The sequence below is a fragment of the Anolis carolinensis genome, chromosome 2 (assembly GCF_035594765.1).
Source record: "Anolis carolinensis isolate JA03-04 chromosome 2, rAnoCar3.1.pri, whole genome shotgun sequence".
Lineage (NCBI taxonomy): Eukaryota > Metazoa > Chordata > Lepidosauria > Squamata > Dactyloidae > Anolis > Anolis carolinensis.
Window position 1 is genome coordinate 232,867,093 of NC_085842.1, and position 17,790 is coordinate 232,884,882.

At 42.7% G+C, this 17,790-nt stretch overlaps 1 protein-coding gene across 1 annotated transcript in view; it reads right to left on the minus strand.

Annotated features, from left to right (window-relative positions):
* Positions 1-235: 235 nt before the first annotated feature.
* acer2 (alkaline ceramidase 2) overlaps positions 236-17,790 on the minus strand; it is a 44,107-nt gene continuing 26,552 nt past the window's right edge. The window contains exons 2-6 of the mRNA XM_003216605.4: positions 15,862-15,976; positions 14,047-14,188; positions 3,602-3,739; positions 1,985-2,122; positions 236-674 (exon numbers count right to left, since the gene is read on the minus strand). Coding sequence (XP_003216653.1) covers positions 488-674; positions 1,985-2,122; positions 3,602-3,739; positions 14,047-14,188; positions 15,862-15,976 — 720 coding nt within the window. The 3' untranslated portion in view covers positions 236-487. The remainder of the gene's footprint in view (positions 675-1,984; positions 2,123-3,601; positions 3,740-14,046; positions 14,189-15,861; positions 15,977-17,790) is intronic.

Consider the following 17,790-nt stretch of genomic DNA (forward strand, 5'->3'; position numbering starts at 1 on the left):
GGCAGTAGGGCACACATGTGACTACATCCACTTCCCAATAATGCTAAGAAAACTGGTACAACATGATACCAAAATGTCTGAGTTTCAATGAGGAAGACACAGCTATAAAAGTGGAATGCAGGATAGATTTGATGTTGTCACATACACCTAGGAGAGGTCAAGAGGACATGGATCCAGTCACCCATTATGTGTCATTCTATCCCGAGAAAGCATTTGGAAAACACAGCACAAAGTGTGCCAAACAAGAAGATTTTTAATAGAAAAGTTCCAGAGCCACCAAAATTAAGGGGTATTGGGGGATTTCCAAAGAAGGGGATCCAAGGAGATGTCTTGCTGCACTGCACATTTTATGTGCTTGCAAGTCAGAAGTGGGGTTGGGGAGAAGTCCTCAAGAGAATCACACAGTTTGGAGAGAGGGAGAGGCTGAGAGAGGAAAAACACACATCAATATAGTTCAACCGCCTTCTCTCTGTATCTACGTCAAGCTTCATGTAATCTTCAACGGTGATTTCTTGTGGGCACAGAGGAGGCTGACATATGGAACGCCAATGAAAGCCCACTTCTCACTGGGCCAGAACTTGATGACAGGGCCTTGTTCGGGGATCTCAGAGACGGCGTCAAAGTAGGCGAAACAGACACAGCCCAGGTAAGCAGCAATGCAGATGAGGATGTGCCTGAGAAGGTGAAAGCAGAGAAACAAAAGCTAAGTCCAGCACCAAACACTTGGACCTGGCATTTTTGGTTTGCTTCAAAATATGGCTAATACTACTTAATAATAATAATAATAATAATAATAATAATAATAATAATAATAATAATAATAATAATAATAATAATTGTTTATAGACCGCTCTCTCTCCCTGAGGGGACTCAATGAACAGATCTTTCTGAAAGATGAGAGGATTCTTATGATACTGCAAATAAAAGGCATCTATCCTACAGAGGAATAAATGCTTATAAGGGATGTGCACGACTCAAAAGAGTCTTAATGAAATTTGTGCGACCCCCGTTTTGTTTCTAAAGTGGCACTGTCCCTGCCACCGCCGCTGATCCACTCGCGCACAAAGCCCTCCGTAGCTTGATGGCCATGGTATTGTACATTAAAAGAGGAAGGGAGGGAGGCTATACAGTACTGTATTTATTAAAATAAATATATTTTTATTTAATTCCTACTTCGCGTAAGTGAGGGAACACTGTACTTACAAATAAATAATAGAACAACTCCTCCCTTTTCCTCAGCCTAACAACATTTATTTTTTGCTTCACAATATATGCAGAATAGTTTACTGTGCAGATGCGAGTATGGAGAAGAAAAGAAGGAAGGTCACTGTATCAATGGAACAGAAACTTGAGACAATCAGGAGACAGGACAAAGAAGAGACGATGCAGAAGGTAGCAAATGACTATGGTGTTGGACGGGCAACAGTAGGAGACTCCATATTATCTGACATTTTCGTTTATCCAACGTTCTGCCGACCCGTTTGTGTCAGATAAGCAAGTCTCTACTGTATTCCTTTTCTCCTTCTGCAGCAAACAAAGACATCCCCAAGTCCTACTATACAGGAGCCAAAGCCTCTCATATAACCATTCCATGCCTGAAAGAGAGGTGGATACAGAATCACAGAAGCTTCTGGCTATATCCCATAACCAGATGCAAAATGACCACATTTGTTGCTGAGACCACTAAAGGACTTCAGTTGACCCCAGCAGATGATGTAATTGTTCCATATCTGGCTATAGGGACACAGTTAAACACTTCTGCTATCCCCCTACCTTCTCTCCAATAGGTACAAATTGGTCATGGATAGGGAGCTCTACATTAGGGTTGTGGTGGTAAAAGGCTCCACATTGCACAATTCTGCATTTGGAAGTATTATACTATGCTGAGACATGCAGCATTGCAGCCCTTATGTAACAGTGAAGAGTGAAGAATACAGAAAGATAAAAAGGGAGCAAAAGTCTAGGATTCAGACAGAAGACTCACCATACACAGTGCAGATATGGAAAGTTGAATGATGACCAGATCTCACAAAACACTTTGTCACTGATCCAACAAAAGAGTGCCAACATCCACCAGAGTCCAGAAAAAAGTCCCAACTTGTACACTCGCACATTGTCACACCTAAGAGCAACACAAGAGTTATTAAAAGATAGGTCTTGGTGATTGCTCCCAACTGTGGAACTCCTACCACAGAGAAGTAGGCAATTCTCCTCTCCTCCCCTTTATACCAATAGACTAAAAAGACCTTTTGTAAATCAACGGAAGTTGCTTTGTTTTTATCCTCACATTGCATGACATTTTGGGTCCTTTATTGGGAGAAAGGCAGACTGTATCTAAATTAAATAAATAAAGCAAAAAAAAAAACCCACCACAGAATGACAAATTAATCTATTTTTTCGTGTCAGGAACGACTTGAGAAACTGCAAGATCGTTTTACATTTTTCAGTTATATTGCAGATTCAGTGAAGGATGAATGCTAAAGTAAAGTACTGTTAACCCGCTTATCCGCAAATTCTGCATTAATGGATTAAACCATCCGCTGTCTGAAATATGGGAATTGTAGTTCACTCTTATCGAGAGAGCACTGAACCCAGCCGACAACGGATCTGGACCACACTTGGCACACAGACCCAACATGAATAACTGGGCATACAGGCAGGGTTTGGGAGTGATTGTCCTTAGATCTGAGAGTTGTAGTTCACTCTTGTCGAAGCCAATAATGGATCTGGACCAAACTTGACACACAGACCCAACATGGCCAGCTGTGCATACAGGCAAAGTTTGGGGTTGATTGTGATTGTCCTTGGCATATGGGAGATGTAGTTCACCCTTAACCAGAGAGCACTGAACCAACCGACGACGGATCTGGACCACACCTGGTACACAGACCTGACATGGTCAGCTGTGCATACAGGCAGGGTTTTGGGGTGATTGTGATTGTCCTTGGCATATGGGAATTGTAGTTCACCCTTATCCAGAGAGCACTGAACCCAGCCGATGATGGATCTGGATCACACTTGACACACAGACCTAACATGGACAACTGAGTCATAAAGGTAGGGTTTGAAGGCGATTGCCCAGAAAATCTGGGAGTTGTAGTTCACCTGCATCCAGAGAGCACTGAACCCAGCTGATAACGTATCTGGACCAAACTTGGCACACAGATCCAACATGGCCAGCTGTCAATACAGATCTGGTTTGAGGAGTATTGTCTCACGATTATGGGAATTGTAGTTCACCCACATTGTTGTGTATTTTCTAATGGGAGCATTCATAAAAAACAAAAGCCAAGACTGGCTTTTTTCTAATAAATAATGCTATCAATTAAATAAATGATATTACCTTACACCCCAAAACAAACAATGCCTTTTTCAAATAACCTGGGCACTGTCGGGTACCCAAGCTAATACAAAATACCTTCAGGGTATTTGGAATGTCTGTGTGAAGCATACTAGAGAGTGTATTACATTTTAATTCTAGGTATGAAATTCTGCCTTTCTGCATGTAATTTCCATTTAACAAGCTTTCGAAAGTCACGAGGCTACAGAGCTCATTCATCATCGGCAGTCAGACAACGAAACAAGCAGGTAAGCACCTTACCTTTTAAGTTCTGCCACAAGCAGGGCACTGCAGGGAAGACCCAAAGTCATCAGCGAAATGTTATTGATGGCAGGCTTAATGAAGGCAAGGCAGGTCGTCACTCCGGAAAGGATCCCCACTGCAGCTTTAAACCGGCCCCTAAATAATAGTTTTCAAAAAGTGTCACTTCAGCTGAGAACAAGTAGAAGCAACCAAGGTCATGTGTGCATATTTGTACTACCGTATATCTGCACAATGGATACCAAAATGTTGGTTTACATCCTTCATGACTGCCCTGCCCCCACCGTATCTACAACTCAAACATGTTTTACAAACACAAGACCTGTTTCATTGAGAAGCTTGTATACATGTCCCTTAAATAATTTAAAAATGAACATAGGTTATATTAAAGGACTGGATTCCCCCCCAAAACCCTTCAATGTCATGAAATTAATATTTTAGGCTTGCATCCTCTTGTAAACTAGACATCCTCATAGGATAAAGGTAAAGGTTTTCCCCTGATATTAGGTCTAGTCTTGCCCGACCCCCTCGATGGATTGTCACCTTGCCGTGGTGAGGGGGCTTGCGTGTTCCGATGAACCTGTGGGCACTGGAGTGATGCACTCCCAGGAGTGGCCGCAGGGGAGGTTCCAGACCAAGCACAATCCGAAGACCCAAAGACCTCAACGGCGGAGCAGGCGGAGGATAACATGGTACATGTTACAACGGCTGTGAAGGCGGAAGAAGGCTGCAACAGACTGAGAAGCCACTGTCGTTGTGTTAACCACACCACTGCTGGAACCTCACTCTGTGAAGACTGTGTGTTGACCGGCCGTGCACCGACCTCCACACATTAAAAAAAATCACGCACAGGCGTCTTCCAACAAAAATAAAAACAAACCTACAAAAGTCCCATGGCGATCAGCGAGTGGCGACGGGGGCAGGACTGTGAAATCTGGAAGCCCCTAGTCACAGACTGGCACATGGGCGGTGGATATGGACTCAGTCGTTCTACCTCAAGGACCGAGGCAGTTGAGTAGTCCGGCAGCTGTATCCATGACTGAGCAGCCCTTTTTAGGATCCGCTCTGCTCACCCCACACGGGGAAGGGGCTAGAAAAGGTGCCCTAAACATAGTCTGCCTCTCCTACCCTGACTGGACTGCCGCGTCCAGAGGGGTCACCACTCTGCGGCCAAAAAAGAAAAATGAACTTTGGAACATGGAACGTACGGACATTGTTAGATAACACTGACAGCGAGCGCCCCGAACGCAGGACTGCTCTCATTGCAAGAGAGCTGGGACGCTTCAAGATCGACATAGCAGCCCTTCAGGAGACCCGGAGAGCAGGCGAGGGGCAGCTGAAGGAAGAAAAGGGAGGCTACACCTTCTTCTGGAAGGGACTACCTGAAGAAGAGCGAAGAAGAATACACGGAGTTGGCTTTGCTATCAGAAACGACCTGGTGAAGCACCTGACTGAAGCACCCACTGGCATCAACGAACGACTTTCAACCCTCCGAATTAACCTTGCCAAAAACCAACAGGCAACCATCATATGCGCCTATGCACCAACTCTAGATGCTGACGAAGACATCAAGGAAAAATTTTACTGTCAGCTGGATACCATCCTATCGGAGATACCTAAGGAGGACAAAATCATCCTCCTGGGGGACTTTAATGCAAGAGTCGGAAGGGACTCTGACCTGTGGCCAGGGATCATAGGAAAAGACGGGGTCGGAAACAGCAACTCGAATGGCATCTTGCTTCTCACCAAATGCGGAGAGCACAACCTTGTCATCACCAACACGCTCTTCCGCCAGAAAAACAAGCTCAAGACATCATGGAAGCACCCTCGGTCAAAGCATTGGCACCTCCTGGACTATGTTATCACACGTGCCAGAGACCGCCGCGATGTGCTTCTCACAAGAGCCATGACAGGTACTGATGACTGCTGGACAGACCACAGGCTAATCCGATCCACGATGGCTATCAAGATCGTCCCCAAACGCAGACTCCAAGGAAGAAAAACAAGGCGAAAAATGAACACCCAAGCCCTTCAGGAGCCCTCCAAACGAGCCCTTCTCCAAACAACACTCAAAGATCATCTACCCACAGAACACCCCGAAAATGTTGAGGAACATTGGAACAAACTGAAGACCTCCATCATCACAGCCTGCGAAGAAAGCATTGGATACCTAACTAAGAAACATCAAGACTGGTTTGATGATAACGACAAAGAGATCCAACAGCTGATTGATAACAAAAGGAAAGCCTTCCAAACATGGCAGAGAGACACCAACTGTGCTGCCAAGAAAAAGATCTATGCCAGTGCAAAAGCTGAGGTCCAAAGAAGGACCAGAGAACTCAAGAACATCTGGTGGACAAAGAAGGCTGAAGAAATCCAACACCTTGCAGATACCCATGACGCTCAGGGATTTTTCAAAGCCACAAAGATCATTTATGGACCAAGAAACCATGGCATACAGCCCCTACGCTCATCAGATGGAACCAAAATTCTGAAGGACAAAACATCAATTGCACTACGTTGGAAAGAGCACTACCAGAACCTGCTGAATCGCAGCTCCAATGTGGCCGAAGAGACCCTCTCACAAATCCCGCAACAACAAACCAGGGATGAGCTTGCAGCACTGCCTAGTTTGGAAGAAGTCAGCAATGCCATCAGCCAACAAAAAAACAACAAAGCTAGCGGACCTGATGGGATTCCCGCTGAAATCTTCAAAGAGGGTGGACCTGAGCTGATGCAACAACTCCACCAGCTCATTGAAAAGGTGTGGATGACCGAGAAAATCCCAGCAGACTTCAAGGATGCCACCATCATCACCCTTTTCAAGAAAGGGGACAGAACAGACTGCGGGAACTATCGTGGTATCTCCCTTCTAACCTCCGCCGGGAAAATCCTCGCAAGAATCCTTGCAAACCGCCTTCTCCCTGTCTCAGAAGACACCCTCCCAGAATCCCAGAATGGCTTCCGCCCCTCCAGAGGAACAGTGGACATGATCTTCACTGCTCGACAGCTCCAAGAAAAATGCAGGGAACAAAACCAACCTCTGTACATGGCATTCATTGACCTTGCAAAGGCATTCGACACAGTGAATCGCAGCGCTCTCTGGACCATCCTCCAAAAAATCGGGTGCCCTGACAAATTTGTGAACATCCTGCGGCTCCTCCATGATGACATGATGGCAACAGTCTTGGACAGCAACGGCTCCCAAAGTGACCCATTTAAGGTTGAATCAGGTGTCAAGCAGGGATGTGTTATTGCCCCCACCTTATTTTCCATCTTCATCGCTATGATACTTCACCTTGTTGATGGGAAGCTTCCCACCGGAGTGGAAATCATCTATCGGACAGATGGCAAGCTATTTAACCTCAGCAGACTGAGAGCCAAAACCAAGGTCACCACAACATCTGTTATAGAACTCCAATATGCTGATGACAACGTAGTCTGTGCGCATTCAGAAGAAGACCTACAAGCCACTCTAAACACCTTCGCAGAAGCATACGAGAAGCTCGGCCTCTCACTGAACATCGAGAAAACCAAAGTGCTCTTCCAACAGGCACCAGCCAATCCCTCTGCAAAGCCAGGAATACAGCTTAACGGTGCAACATTAGAAAATGTTGACCATTTCCGCTACCTTGGTAGCCACCTCTCCACAAAAGTCAACATCGACACTGAAATACAACACCGCCTGAGCTCTGCGAGTGCAGCATTTTTCCGTATGAAGCAGAGAGTGTTTGATGACCGGGACATCCGTAGAGAGACCAAGGTGCTTGTTTATAAAGCCATTGTCCTCCCAACCCTGCTCTATGCCTGCGAAACGTGGACTGTGTACAGACGTCACACCAAACTCCTGGAGCGTTTCCATCAGCGTTGTCTCAGGAAAATCCTGCAAATCTCTTGGGAAGACAGGCGGACAAATGTCAGCGTGCTTGAGGAAGCAAAGACCACCAGCATTGAAGCGATGCTCTTACGCCATCAACTCCGTTGGACTGGCCACGTTGTCCGAATGCCCGATCACCGTCTCCCAAAGCAGCTCCTCTACTCTGAACTCAAGAATGGGAAACGGAATGTTGGAGGGCAGGAAAAGAGATTTAAAGATGGGCTCAAAGCCAACCTTAAAAACTGTGGCATAGACACTGAGAACTGGGAAGCCCTGGCCCTTGAGCGCTCTAATTGGAGGTCAGCTGTGACCAGCAGTGCTGCGGAGTTTGAAGAGGCACGAACGGAGGGCTTAAGGGAGAAACGTGCCAAGAGGAAGGAGCGTCAAGCTAACCCCGACCGGGACCGCCTTCCACCTGGAAACCGATGTCCTCACTGCGGGAGAATATGCGGGTCAAGAATCGGTCTCTTCAGTCACCTAAGAACACATGCCCAAGATACCAAGGTTGGAAGACCATCGTCCTCGAACGACGAGGGATCGCCTAAGTAAGTAAGTAAGGTGCTCACCTCCATTTCTAAGCCAAAGAAGGATCAAAATCTTGAGGAGACTAAGGAGTCACTGTAACAAGAAGTGTGGCCAGAGTGTTTTGCCAAAGTTAGGCAGGGACCCTCCTGAACCTCAGAGGGAGTGGGATATAAATAAAGCTTATTATTATTATTATTATTATTATTATTAATTATAGTGGTAGGAATAGACTACCTCCTGGAGACTTGAGGATTCTGCTTAAAACTTTCTAATGTCCCAAAACAATGATAGATAAATCTTTCATCACAGCAACTGAAAGCACGTTTATATAAAAATGGAACAAAACAAAATATGGATTTTGATAACAGCAAATGCGAAACTGAAAAAAGCTCCGGGACTTCCATTGGCAGAGACTCCTAATTTAGACACATAATAAAAGTGAAAAATATGTATGTGTGTATGTGGCAGAGGTATCCCTTACACAGACAGCTTCCTGCTTCCACAAACAGCTATAGTTCCCGCTGAGCAGGAGACACCAATGGCCCTTACTCTACTGACATGCAGGTTATAGTGAATGCCATGAACATGTAGCCCAAACCCTGCCAGTGTCCTCCACAAACACTATTCTGCCCTCCACCCAAGTGACGGCTTTTATGCAGGAACAATTTCCTCCTAGATGTTGTTTTTCCTCCAGAATTGACATCCCAGGGTTCCTTAATTTGCATGACCCCGTCCACTACCTCTACCTTAACCCTTTCCTACCCTTTCCTATGGCACACAGTTAACAGAGGAATTCATCACCAACTGAACAAGAGGTCCTACATCCAGAGAGCACTGTTAACCCAACCAATGACAGATCTGGACCACACTCGCCACGGATTATGGGACTTGCAGTACCTTCACTGATACTGTGACTCCCAACAACAATGGACTGGGACCACATTTGAGGCAGAGAAGCCCTATGGCCAACTGAATATACTGCAGGGGTTTGGAGAAATGGACCTTGATTTTGGGAGTTATACTTCATCTACATCCAGAAAGCACTGAACCTAGCTGACGTCAGATCTGGACCAAACTTGGCACACAGACCTAACATGGCCAACTGTGCATACAGGTCTGGTTTGGGGAGAGATTGACCTTGGATCCGGGAGTTGTAGTTTACCCTTATCCAGAGAGCCTTGAACCCAGACAATGACGGATCAGGACTAAACTTGGCACACAGACCCAACATGGGCAACTGTGAATATTTGCAGGGTTTGGGGGTGATTGCCATGGGTATCTGGGAATTGTAGTTCACCCTTATCCAGACAGCACTGAACCCAGCCAATGACAGATCTGGACCAAACTTCAGTGATATTATCTAACATCCTAAAACAAGCAATGCTTTCTTCTAATAACCCGGGCACTGCCGGGTCCCCAAGCTAATTAACCGTTGGTTAGCAGGAAATCAGGATACGGGTCAATATTATTTGTTTAAGCCATATTGCCTCAATGTCTGTCTGAAAAGGCAAACCTTGAGTTTATTCTCACTTTACATTTTGCACCTAGGTTCAGAGAGAGCCCAAAACAACTTTGCCTCTTGTCAAATGTGAAATGCAAAACTGAGCACATGTTTCTTTAAAACACCCAGAAGCAGCAGCTGCGATGAGATCAGACCTTTTGGCACTTTAACAGAACCTACATTTTTCAGGAGTCACATGCTGTACACACTTTGAACATGTATTTTACCTTTGGATGTACAGATCCAAGCACACAATGTAAACCTGTAAGTGGTCTGCTGAGAGCAACAACTGCAGGCATGCTAAAGGGTTTATTAGCTGATTAATGATCCATAAATAACCAGATAATAGAACCGCACAGAATGTTCTGAAGTTGCCACCTATTTTTGGGTGTTAGAAGCCTGTCTTGCAGAAGGAGGCAATGGGGGAAAGGGGAACAGAAGCAAAATCTGGGATTTATTTAGGTTCTGGAGGCGGGAAGAGCAGACTGTCAGCATCTTGGCAAAAGCAGGCAGCGTGCAATTTCACAGGCGTAAACAAGTCTCATACAAGAGTAATCAAGTCACAAGATTGGGTTACAGCCCAGAGCTATTTAAAAGAGGGGTTGTTTTTGTTTTGGATTGTGGTGTTTCACTGGAGCCAATGTCTACAGCACTTTAGTGGGAAGGTCAAATCTGGATACTTTGAAAATAATGATAATGCGAAACAGGATAGGATAGTGAAGGAAATATCACAGTAAGTGATCACTAGCAAGGCAAAAGTAAATACCACAGTTGATGATAGGTTTTCAAGACTAGAACTCTCAGGTTTGGACCCAGAATCCTGGATCAGGGATCCTGATTGTTGTCATCCAAAAATGACTTTTCCAAGCTCTATTTACAAGATACTGCACTTTCGGCAAACCCTCTTGAATTTGGCCTGCGACATAGCAATTCCTGACCAGATTCAAGGTTATCTTGTGAGGTGAGTTTTATGACCTGACATTTATTCATGGCTCCCCCACATCACTCCACATAGAAGGACAGCACAACAACAGTAGAAATGTCAATTTCGCTGGCCATTTGAATTCCTTTACAATGACCTGCAGTTTGGACGAAGGACGTAACAAAAAAACTACGTAACAAAAATTTTAAAAAATATATGTTCCTGGTTTCAAAGTGTTATTCCCTGTTTAATTGTGCAGTACTTACTTTGAAAGTAGTTTTTGTTTTTTGTGGCTGCCACAAACTATGCTGAATTGGCTAAGATTCTATCAGATATTTATTGAAAAACTATTGCACAATGTGTTGCAGGATGTCCTGCAAAAACAAAGTTTTTGCAGTTGATAAACTTTTTCCATGGTTTTTTTTTAATGATAGAACCAACTAGGAAATCACATTTATAACCCAGGAAGAAAAACCATGGTACACAGTGTAATAATAGTAATACAAAATAATAATACAGTTTATTTAGTACCCGCCTCTCCTGATAGCTCAAAGCAGCATACAACAAATTCAAAAACAAATGAACATAAATTACTAAATTGCATAAACACATACACACATGTATGTGTGTGTGAAAATTTATACCAAACACAGCTACAGAACTGACATACAGTGGTAATACAGTGGGCCCAGGCTGTGGCGCAGGCGGGAGAGCAAGCCAGCTACAATTAACTGCAATGAATCACTCTGACCAGGAGGTCATGAGTTCGAGGCCCGCTCGGAGCCTGTCACGACCCAGGCTTCAGAGCACCAAAAACCATACACAGAGGCCAGAATCTATCTAATATCTTTATTAAGGAAATATATATAGTTAATAAAAGCAAGTGTATGAAATAGTCCAGAAGTAGACCTTTCAGGAAAGGTCAAAATTAGTCCAAGAAAACAATGTCCAATATGAAATATTAAGGTCCAAAGTTGTAATCCAATAACCGAAACACTCACTTTGCCAGGCAAAGTGAGGGGAGATGACAATGTCCTTTAGTCCATGAACTTGAGCGAGGCTAGGAAATAACTTGAAACAAGGCTTGATACAAGGCAACAAGGAACGAGGAGCGAGAACAAGATCCGTGGAATTACTTGGCAAAATCCGGAAGACAAGGCAAGGCTGAGTCCTGGAAAACAAGGCAAGGTCCGTGGAGGTAAACAAGGCTGGAAACGGGAACGAAGGCTTGGAAACGGAGCGAAGGCTTGGAATCAGGAACAAGGCTTGAAACAGGAACGAGGCTTGGAAACGGAGCGCGCTGTCCACACACAACTTACTCCAGTAGCTGACGAATTGACTCCGCAAGATCCCTTTGTGGGTAAAACACCTAAATAGGATCTAGTTTTCCCACCAAGGAACAGTTCACTGGGGAACCAGAAACGAAAGCTAATCTCTGAGTCCAGATGCATGACTCCTTAAAGTTTCTCATGGAAAACAGGCTTAATCAGCTAAATTCTTAGCAGCTATCCTAGCACTCCTGCGAGAGGCCGCTTGAACTCCTCTCTGTTGTTTACAAAACTCGTGGCGAGAAAACACAGGAGATTTAGACTCAGGGCTTGTTTGACAGATTTCTGGAAGACAAATCTCTTGCAGGTGCAAGGTTCCCAAATCTGACTGAGACGGTGAAAAACCCAAGTTCTCCTCTTCATCTGGGACTACAGTGCCATGAACGGGACTACATGGCCCATGACTCATCACAGAGCCTATGTTTGTTTGTCTTGGTTCTATGTTAAAAAGGCATTGAATGTTTGCCTATATGTGTAATGTGATCCGCCCTGAGTCCCCTTCGGGGTGAGAAGGGCGGAATATAAATGCTGTAAGTAAATAAATAAATAAATAATAGAATGCAAATCAAACCTCAAGATTTCCTGGGTAGGTCTGTCAGAAGAGATGAGTCTTCAAATGAGTGTTAAAATGTTTTAAATTGCATTATATTTTATAATTAATTGATTATAGTTGCATTTTTTGAGTTGTATGTACTATGTTTTGTGTTTACCTGGCTTATTTTATTGTTATTGAGTTATTTTTGACATTGTTTGAATTATTTATTATTATTTGCTTCTATTTTCTTTGTTGTAAGCCACTCCGAGTCCCCTCAAGGAGAGAGAGTGGGATATAAATAAAGCTTATTATTATTATTATTATTATTATTATTATTATTATTATTATTATTAAATTCCAACACCTCGTTTAGCTGTCAGATCTCTTCGGGTAGGTCGTTCCACAGACATCACACAGAACACAGAAGCACTGCGGGAGAATGAAAAAAGCAGGTAGCAGCCATAGCCAACTAAGCTCCAGTAGTAATGAATTACAGTAGAGTCTCACTAATCCAAGCCTCGCTTATCCAAGCCTCTGGATAATCCAAGCCATTTTTGTAGTCAATGTTTCCAATATATCATGATATTTTGGTGCTAAATTCATAAATACAGTAATTACATCATAACATTACTGCGTATTGAACTACTTTTTCTGTCAAATTTGTTGTATAACATGAAGTTTTGGTGCTTAATTTGTAAAATCATAACCTGATTTGATGTTTAATAGGCTTTTCCTTGATCAGTCCTTATAATCCAAGATATTCGCTTATCCAAGCTTCTGCCGGCCCGTTTAGCTTGGATTAGTGAGACTCTACTGTACTACCAAGTAATGAATGGAGAACTGGGCTTATGATCTGAACCTGGCATTTCAGAGGTAGCTGCAGATTATTATCCTGGCTTCTTGTGACTACCCAACAGCACCAACATGTAATGCTGTATCCACAGATTCTCGATACATGAATTCAATAGCCCTTTGAAGGCAACCATAAGGTTGATGTGGCCCTTGATGAAAATGAGTTTGACACCCTTGCTTTGGAGGAAAGCGCCTCCAAACGTAACAGCTGTTTCACATCTATCTTGCAACATGTGAATCCTACAATTCTATACTTCTTCTCTCATGTCCTGTCAGGACAGAAGGTGCCAGTCTGCTACTGAGCACAATTCAAGGTGCTGGATTTAGCCTATAAATCCCTAAACAGTTCAGGTCCAGTTTACCTATCTGAACGCATCTCTCTTTATGAGCCAGTTAGAACACCAACATCTGCTGGGGAGGTCCTGCTCTTGGTCCCGCCCCCTTCACAGGTGAGATTGGCAGAGACGAGAGACAGGGACTTCCCGGTGGTGGCCTCTTGGCTGGGAAACTCCCTCCCTACTGAGATCAGATTGGCCGCCTCCCTCCTAGCATTTAGGAAACAATTTAAGACCTGGTTGTTCAAGAAGGCATTTAGTGAATGACAGGAGTATTGAAATATGGAAATAGTTAAGATAACCTCAGGATCGATGCAAGACTTAAATGCTTTATGTTGTGTTTGTAATTGTTATTTATAATTTTATAGTTTTAATGGTTTTCATCTATTGTTATATGCGGCTAATTTGGTATGTGACATTTTATATGTGTTAGGCATTGAATTTTGCCATGGATTATGATATGAACCACTTTGAGTCCCCCCAGGAGTGAAAAGTGGTATAAAAATACAATAAATAAATAAAGACAGCAAAGTGGAAATGTTGGAAAACCAGTACTTTAAGATACATTACCTGTCATTTCTAAATATTCTGGGTAAATATCTTCTGGGAAACCACATCGCCAGAGCGCACATTAAGACCCAGAGTATAGCGAGTTCATCAAGCATCTGACCCAGGAAACTAAGCGTAGCATGGAAGTAAACGGACCCAATTCCTAAAAAGGAACATTGAAGAAGCAAATGGTCATTTCGACAGGCAGATACTATACTCGTCTTAGTAATGTTTGAGAACAGCGGAGGGTTTTGGAATGATGACTGTCTGAAAGTTAAAATTAAGCAATTGAAACATACAGCCAAAAAAAGTTATTAAAGGGATACAAAGCAAACTGATATTTAGAATTAGCTCTGAGTATTTCTGAATTTTTTTCTGCACATGCATACTTGCCAATTGTTCCAACAGGGATCTTACTCTTGAAATCATAAGCTTTCGAAACAAAGAAAGAGAGCAGCTGTTCCTCCCGACTCATTACTCCACTAGTCCACGTGCTCACCTTTTGCTCCATCACATGGGGAAAGATGAGTGTTTGTCTCTACTCCTAACTAATAAAATTTATTTATTATAATATTAACAGCAACAACACATTTTCTCCAAGGGCTCAGAGAAGTGTTTGTAGTGCACCTCCTCACCATTTAGCGTCATAGATAAATAGGAACTGACCATGGATTTTTCAATCCTAACCGCTATGCAATGTTGACTCACTGGTCAATTAGAAATTCTGCTCATTATATTTGTCTGAGTAAAAACAGCAAAAGCAATGTATACTTCTAAATCTGATTCAACTCCTGAATTACAGTATGTCAGCAATCATGAAAAGAAATTAGTGGTTGAGCAGATGAGGCTGAAAAAAGATCAGTTCTCCCTTCTCCTTCCCTTGTTCCACCTTCTTTCAATTTTTCCATCCTTTCTTCACTCCGTCTTTCCTTCCTTCTGATGTGCACTTTCAGTCTTATTACTGCTATTGTATTTGCACAGTGATGCTCTTAACACAATTTTAGTTATAATGTGCTGGCCAATCCTACTCTTGTTTATTACTCTGAATGCCTGTGTTTCACTATGCTCAGAGGGTCTTGTCTCCAAATAAGTCTCTCACTATAGGCCATTGCATTTGATGCCCATGAAAAGACAGCTTGACAGACACGTATAATAAATAAAATAACTGACATTAAATTAACTTGCCCACTATGGAAATGTTTGCAGCCAAGGGACAAAAGAAACAGGGTGCATTCACAAACCATTCTTTCTTATCTGCTGAATTCTAGAGTATTTTGTAGCAACCAATGTTATCTTATTTAAGCATATATCAATGTGCACTGAAATTATCTAAGTGACATCAAGTTGAAAAATTTTATTACGGACATGAGTTGTATTTCTGAATTAGGCAGACCAAACTCCAAACATTAGAGTAAGAATGGGAAGTCACAGGATGTGTCTACACTGTAGAATTAATGCAGCTTGACACCACTGTAACAGCCATGACTCAATACTATAAAAACATGGGAATAGTAGTTCCACAAAGTCTATAGCCTTATCTGCCAAAGTGTGCTGGTTCCTCACCAAACTACAATTCCCAGGTTTCCACAGCACTGAGCCATGGCCGTTAAAGTGGTGTTAAACTGCATTAATTCCACAGCGTAGATGCATCCTTGACCACCTTGTGTTTTGGGCTTCAACTGCCAGAAGCCCCAACAAAATGGCTAATTATAAAAACTGTTGAATTTGTATTCCAAAACATGTGGAATGCTAATGATTCTTGCTTCCCCCCCCCCCCTATTTTTAAAAAACCCTGACGTTTCAGGTCACGGTATGGACAGACATAGAAAAACTTACCAACCACCACTAGCAGGGTCCATATTAAATATATTCCACTGTTGAAGCAGGTTGCATATTGTCGAAATAAACACATACATATGGGTGGCAAAACAAAAAATAAGATGTTGCTTATCTAGGGGGAAAATGAAAAAAACAAATATTAAATAAGCAGAAATGAATAATGAAATAATAAGTAAGGATTTCTGATGGTGGTCAGAACAGCTCAGGCAATCTAAGTTTAGGTCACACTTGGGCAACCTGGAGCAGAGAAGAGCCAATAAAATGGTAGCAATCAATGCCATTTCCCACAATATCTCTTCCCTTCGTTCCAACTTTTTCCTTCAAAGACTATACAAAAGTGTAGACAACATCACATTGTGCTATTAAGCAATTAGCACCATGGCTCTGTTGTGGGAAAAACACTTTTCAAGACACAAAATGTTTGAAGGCTCCAAAGAAAGCTTGTCCTAGCCCGAGACTGGCAGAGTGTGTATCTTCAGGTGTCTGTGGATTGCAGCTCCCAACATTCCTCAAAACCAGCTAGGGTTAATTTTATTCATTTGTGTGTTGGTTTAATTTATAGCTTGCCTTTCTTCTGAAATGGGATTCACGGCATAGAAGTTGCAGCTAGAACAAGTAGCCCTAGGGCAGTGGTTCCCAACCTTTGGGTCTCCAGATGTTTTGGACTTCAACTCCCAGAAATCCCAGACAGCTTACCAGCTGTTAGGAACTGTGGGAGCTGAAGTCCAAAATACCTTGAGGCCCAAAGGTTGGGAACCTTTGACTAATGGTCAAGTAAATCAAGTAAATAGGTAGCTACTTGATACCTAAAAGTGTAAGGATGGAGAAAGGGATCGGGAAATCTACACTTCTAATAGTGTCGAGGGAGATGAAATTTCAGATAAGTTGGACTACAACTTTGGTGACCAGGGTTCAAATTCCCACTTAGCTGTGAAAACCAACTGGGTGACCATGGACAAGTCACACACTCTCAGCCCTAGAAAACCCTATGATAGAGTCGCCATATGGTGGAAAAGACTTAAAGGCACACAACAGCAATAAACATGGCTACTACGACTAGAAATTAAAGGGACATAAGTAGATCAATGAGTCAGTATGGTGTGAGTGTTGGACTAAGCCATGGAAGCTTATTGGATTACTATGGCCAAGTCACACTCTCTCAGCCTCAGAGCAAGGCCATAACAAATCCAATCCAAAGAAAACCCCATGATAAGTTCACCTTAAGATTTCCCTAAGTCTGAAATGACTTGAAGGAGCACAACAAACAAACCAAGGTAGGCATCAGAAATGCAACACTGGATTCCTTTATTTGCTAGCAAAAATTATCAGAATTGACACCAGCAGAGGAAAAAGATTCTCCTTTTCCCTACAATATTCATTCCATTTCCCACATCATCCTTCTCAAGCTGCTACCCACCCCAACGGGAGAAAACAGAAAATGAGCAATGGTTTTGGGGGAACGTTTTCATGGGTGGATAAGTATAAAAAACCAGCTTGGAGACTCTGTTATTATGTCGTAGCATAACATTTTAAGGCTCTGCTGGAATGTTAGGTTGGAAGGCAATTTAGTGGTTTATGTTGCTTCTTCTTTATATGTGTGTTTCTCCAAAATGTAAAACTGTTAGCTGTAATTTATAAACGTTCTTCCACAAATTTTGGTGCCATGTCTTGGTAGTTTTGTACAAATTTCACAGTGAAGCCCTATTAACCACAGGAATGGTTAAATTTTGATGCGATCTGGAATGAATTATTTTTCAACCATTCAAAAACTAATCATGGTGATATTATTCAATACTGATTAATGCCACAAGTGATCTCTGACTGATGTTATATTATTAATTTACATATTTTATTGCTTTTTCAAGAAAATATAGGCTGTCTTCATTATCATCGATAAAGAGAGATGTTTAAGACAAGGAGGAGCCC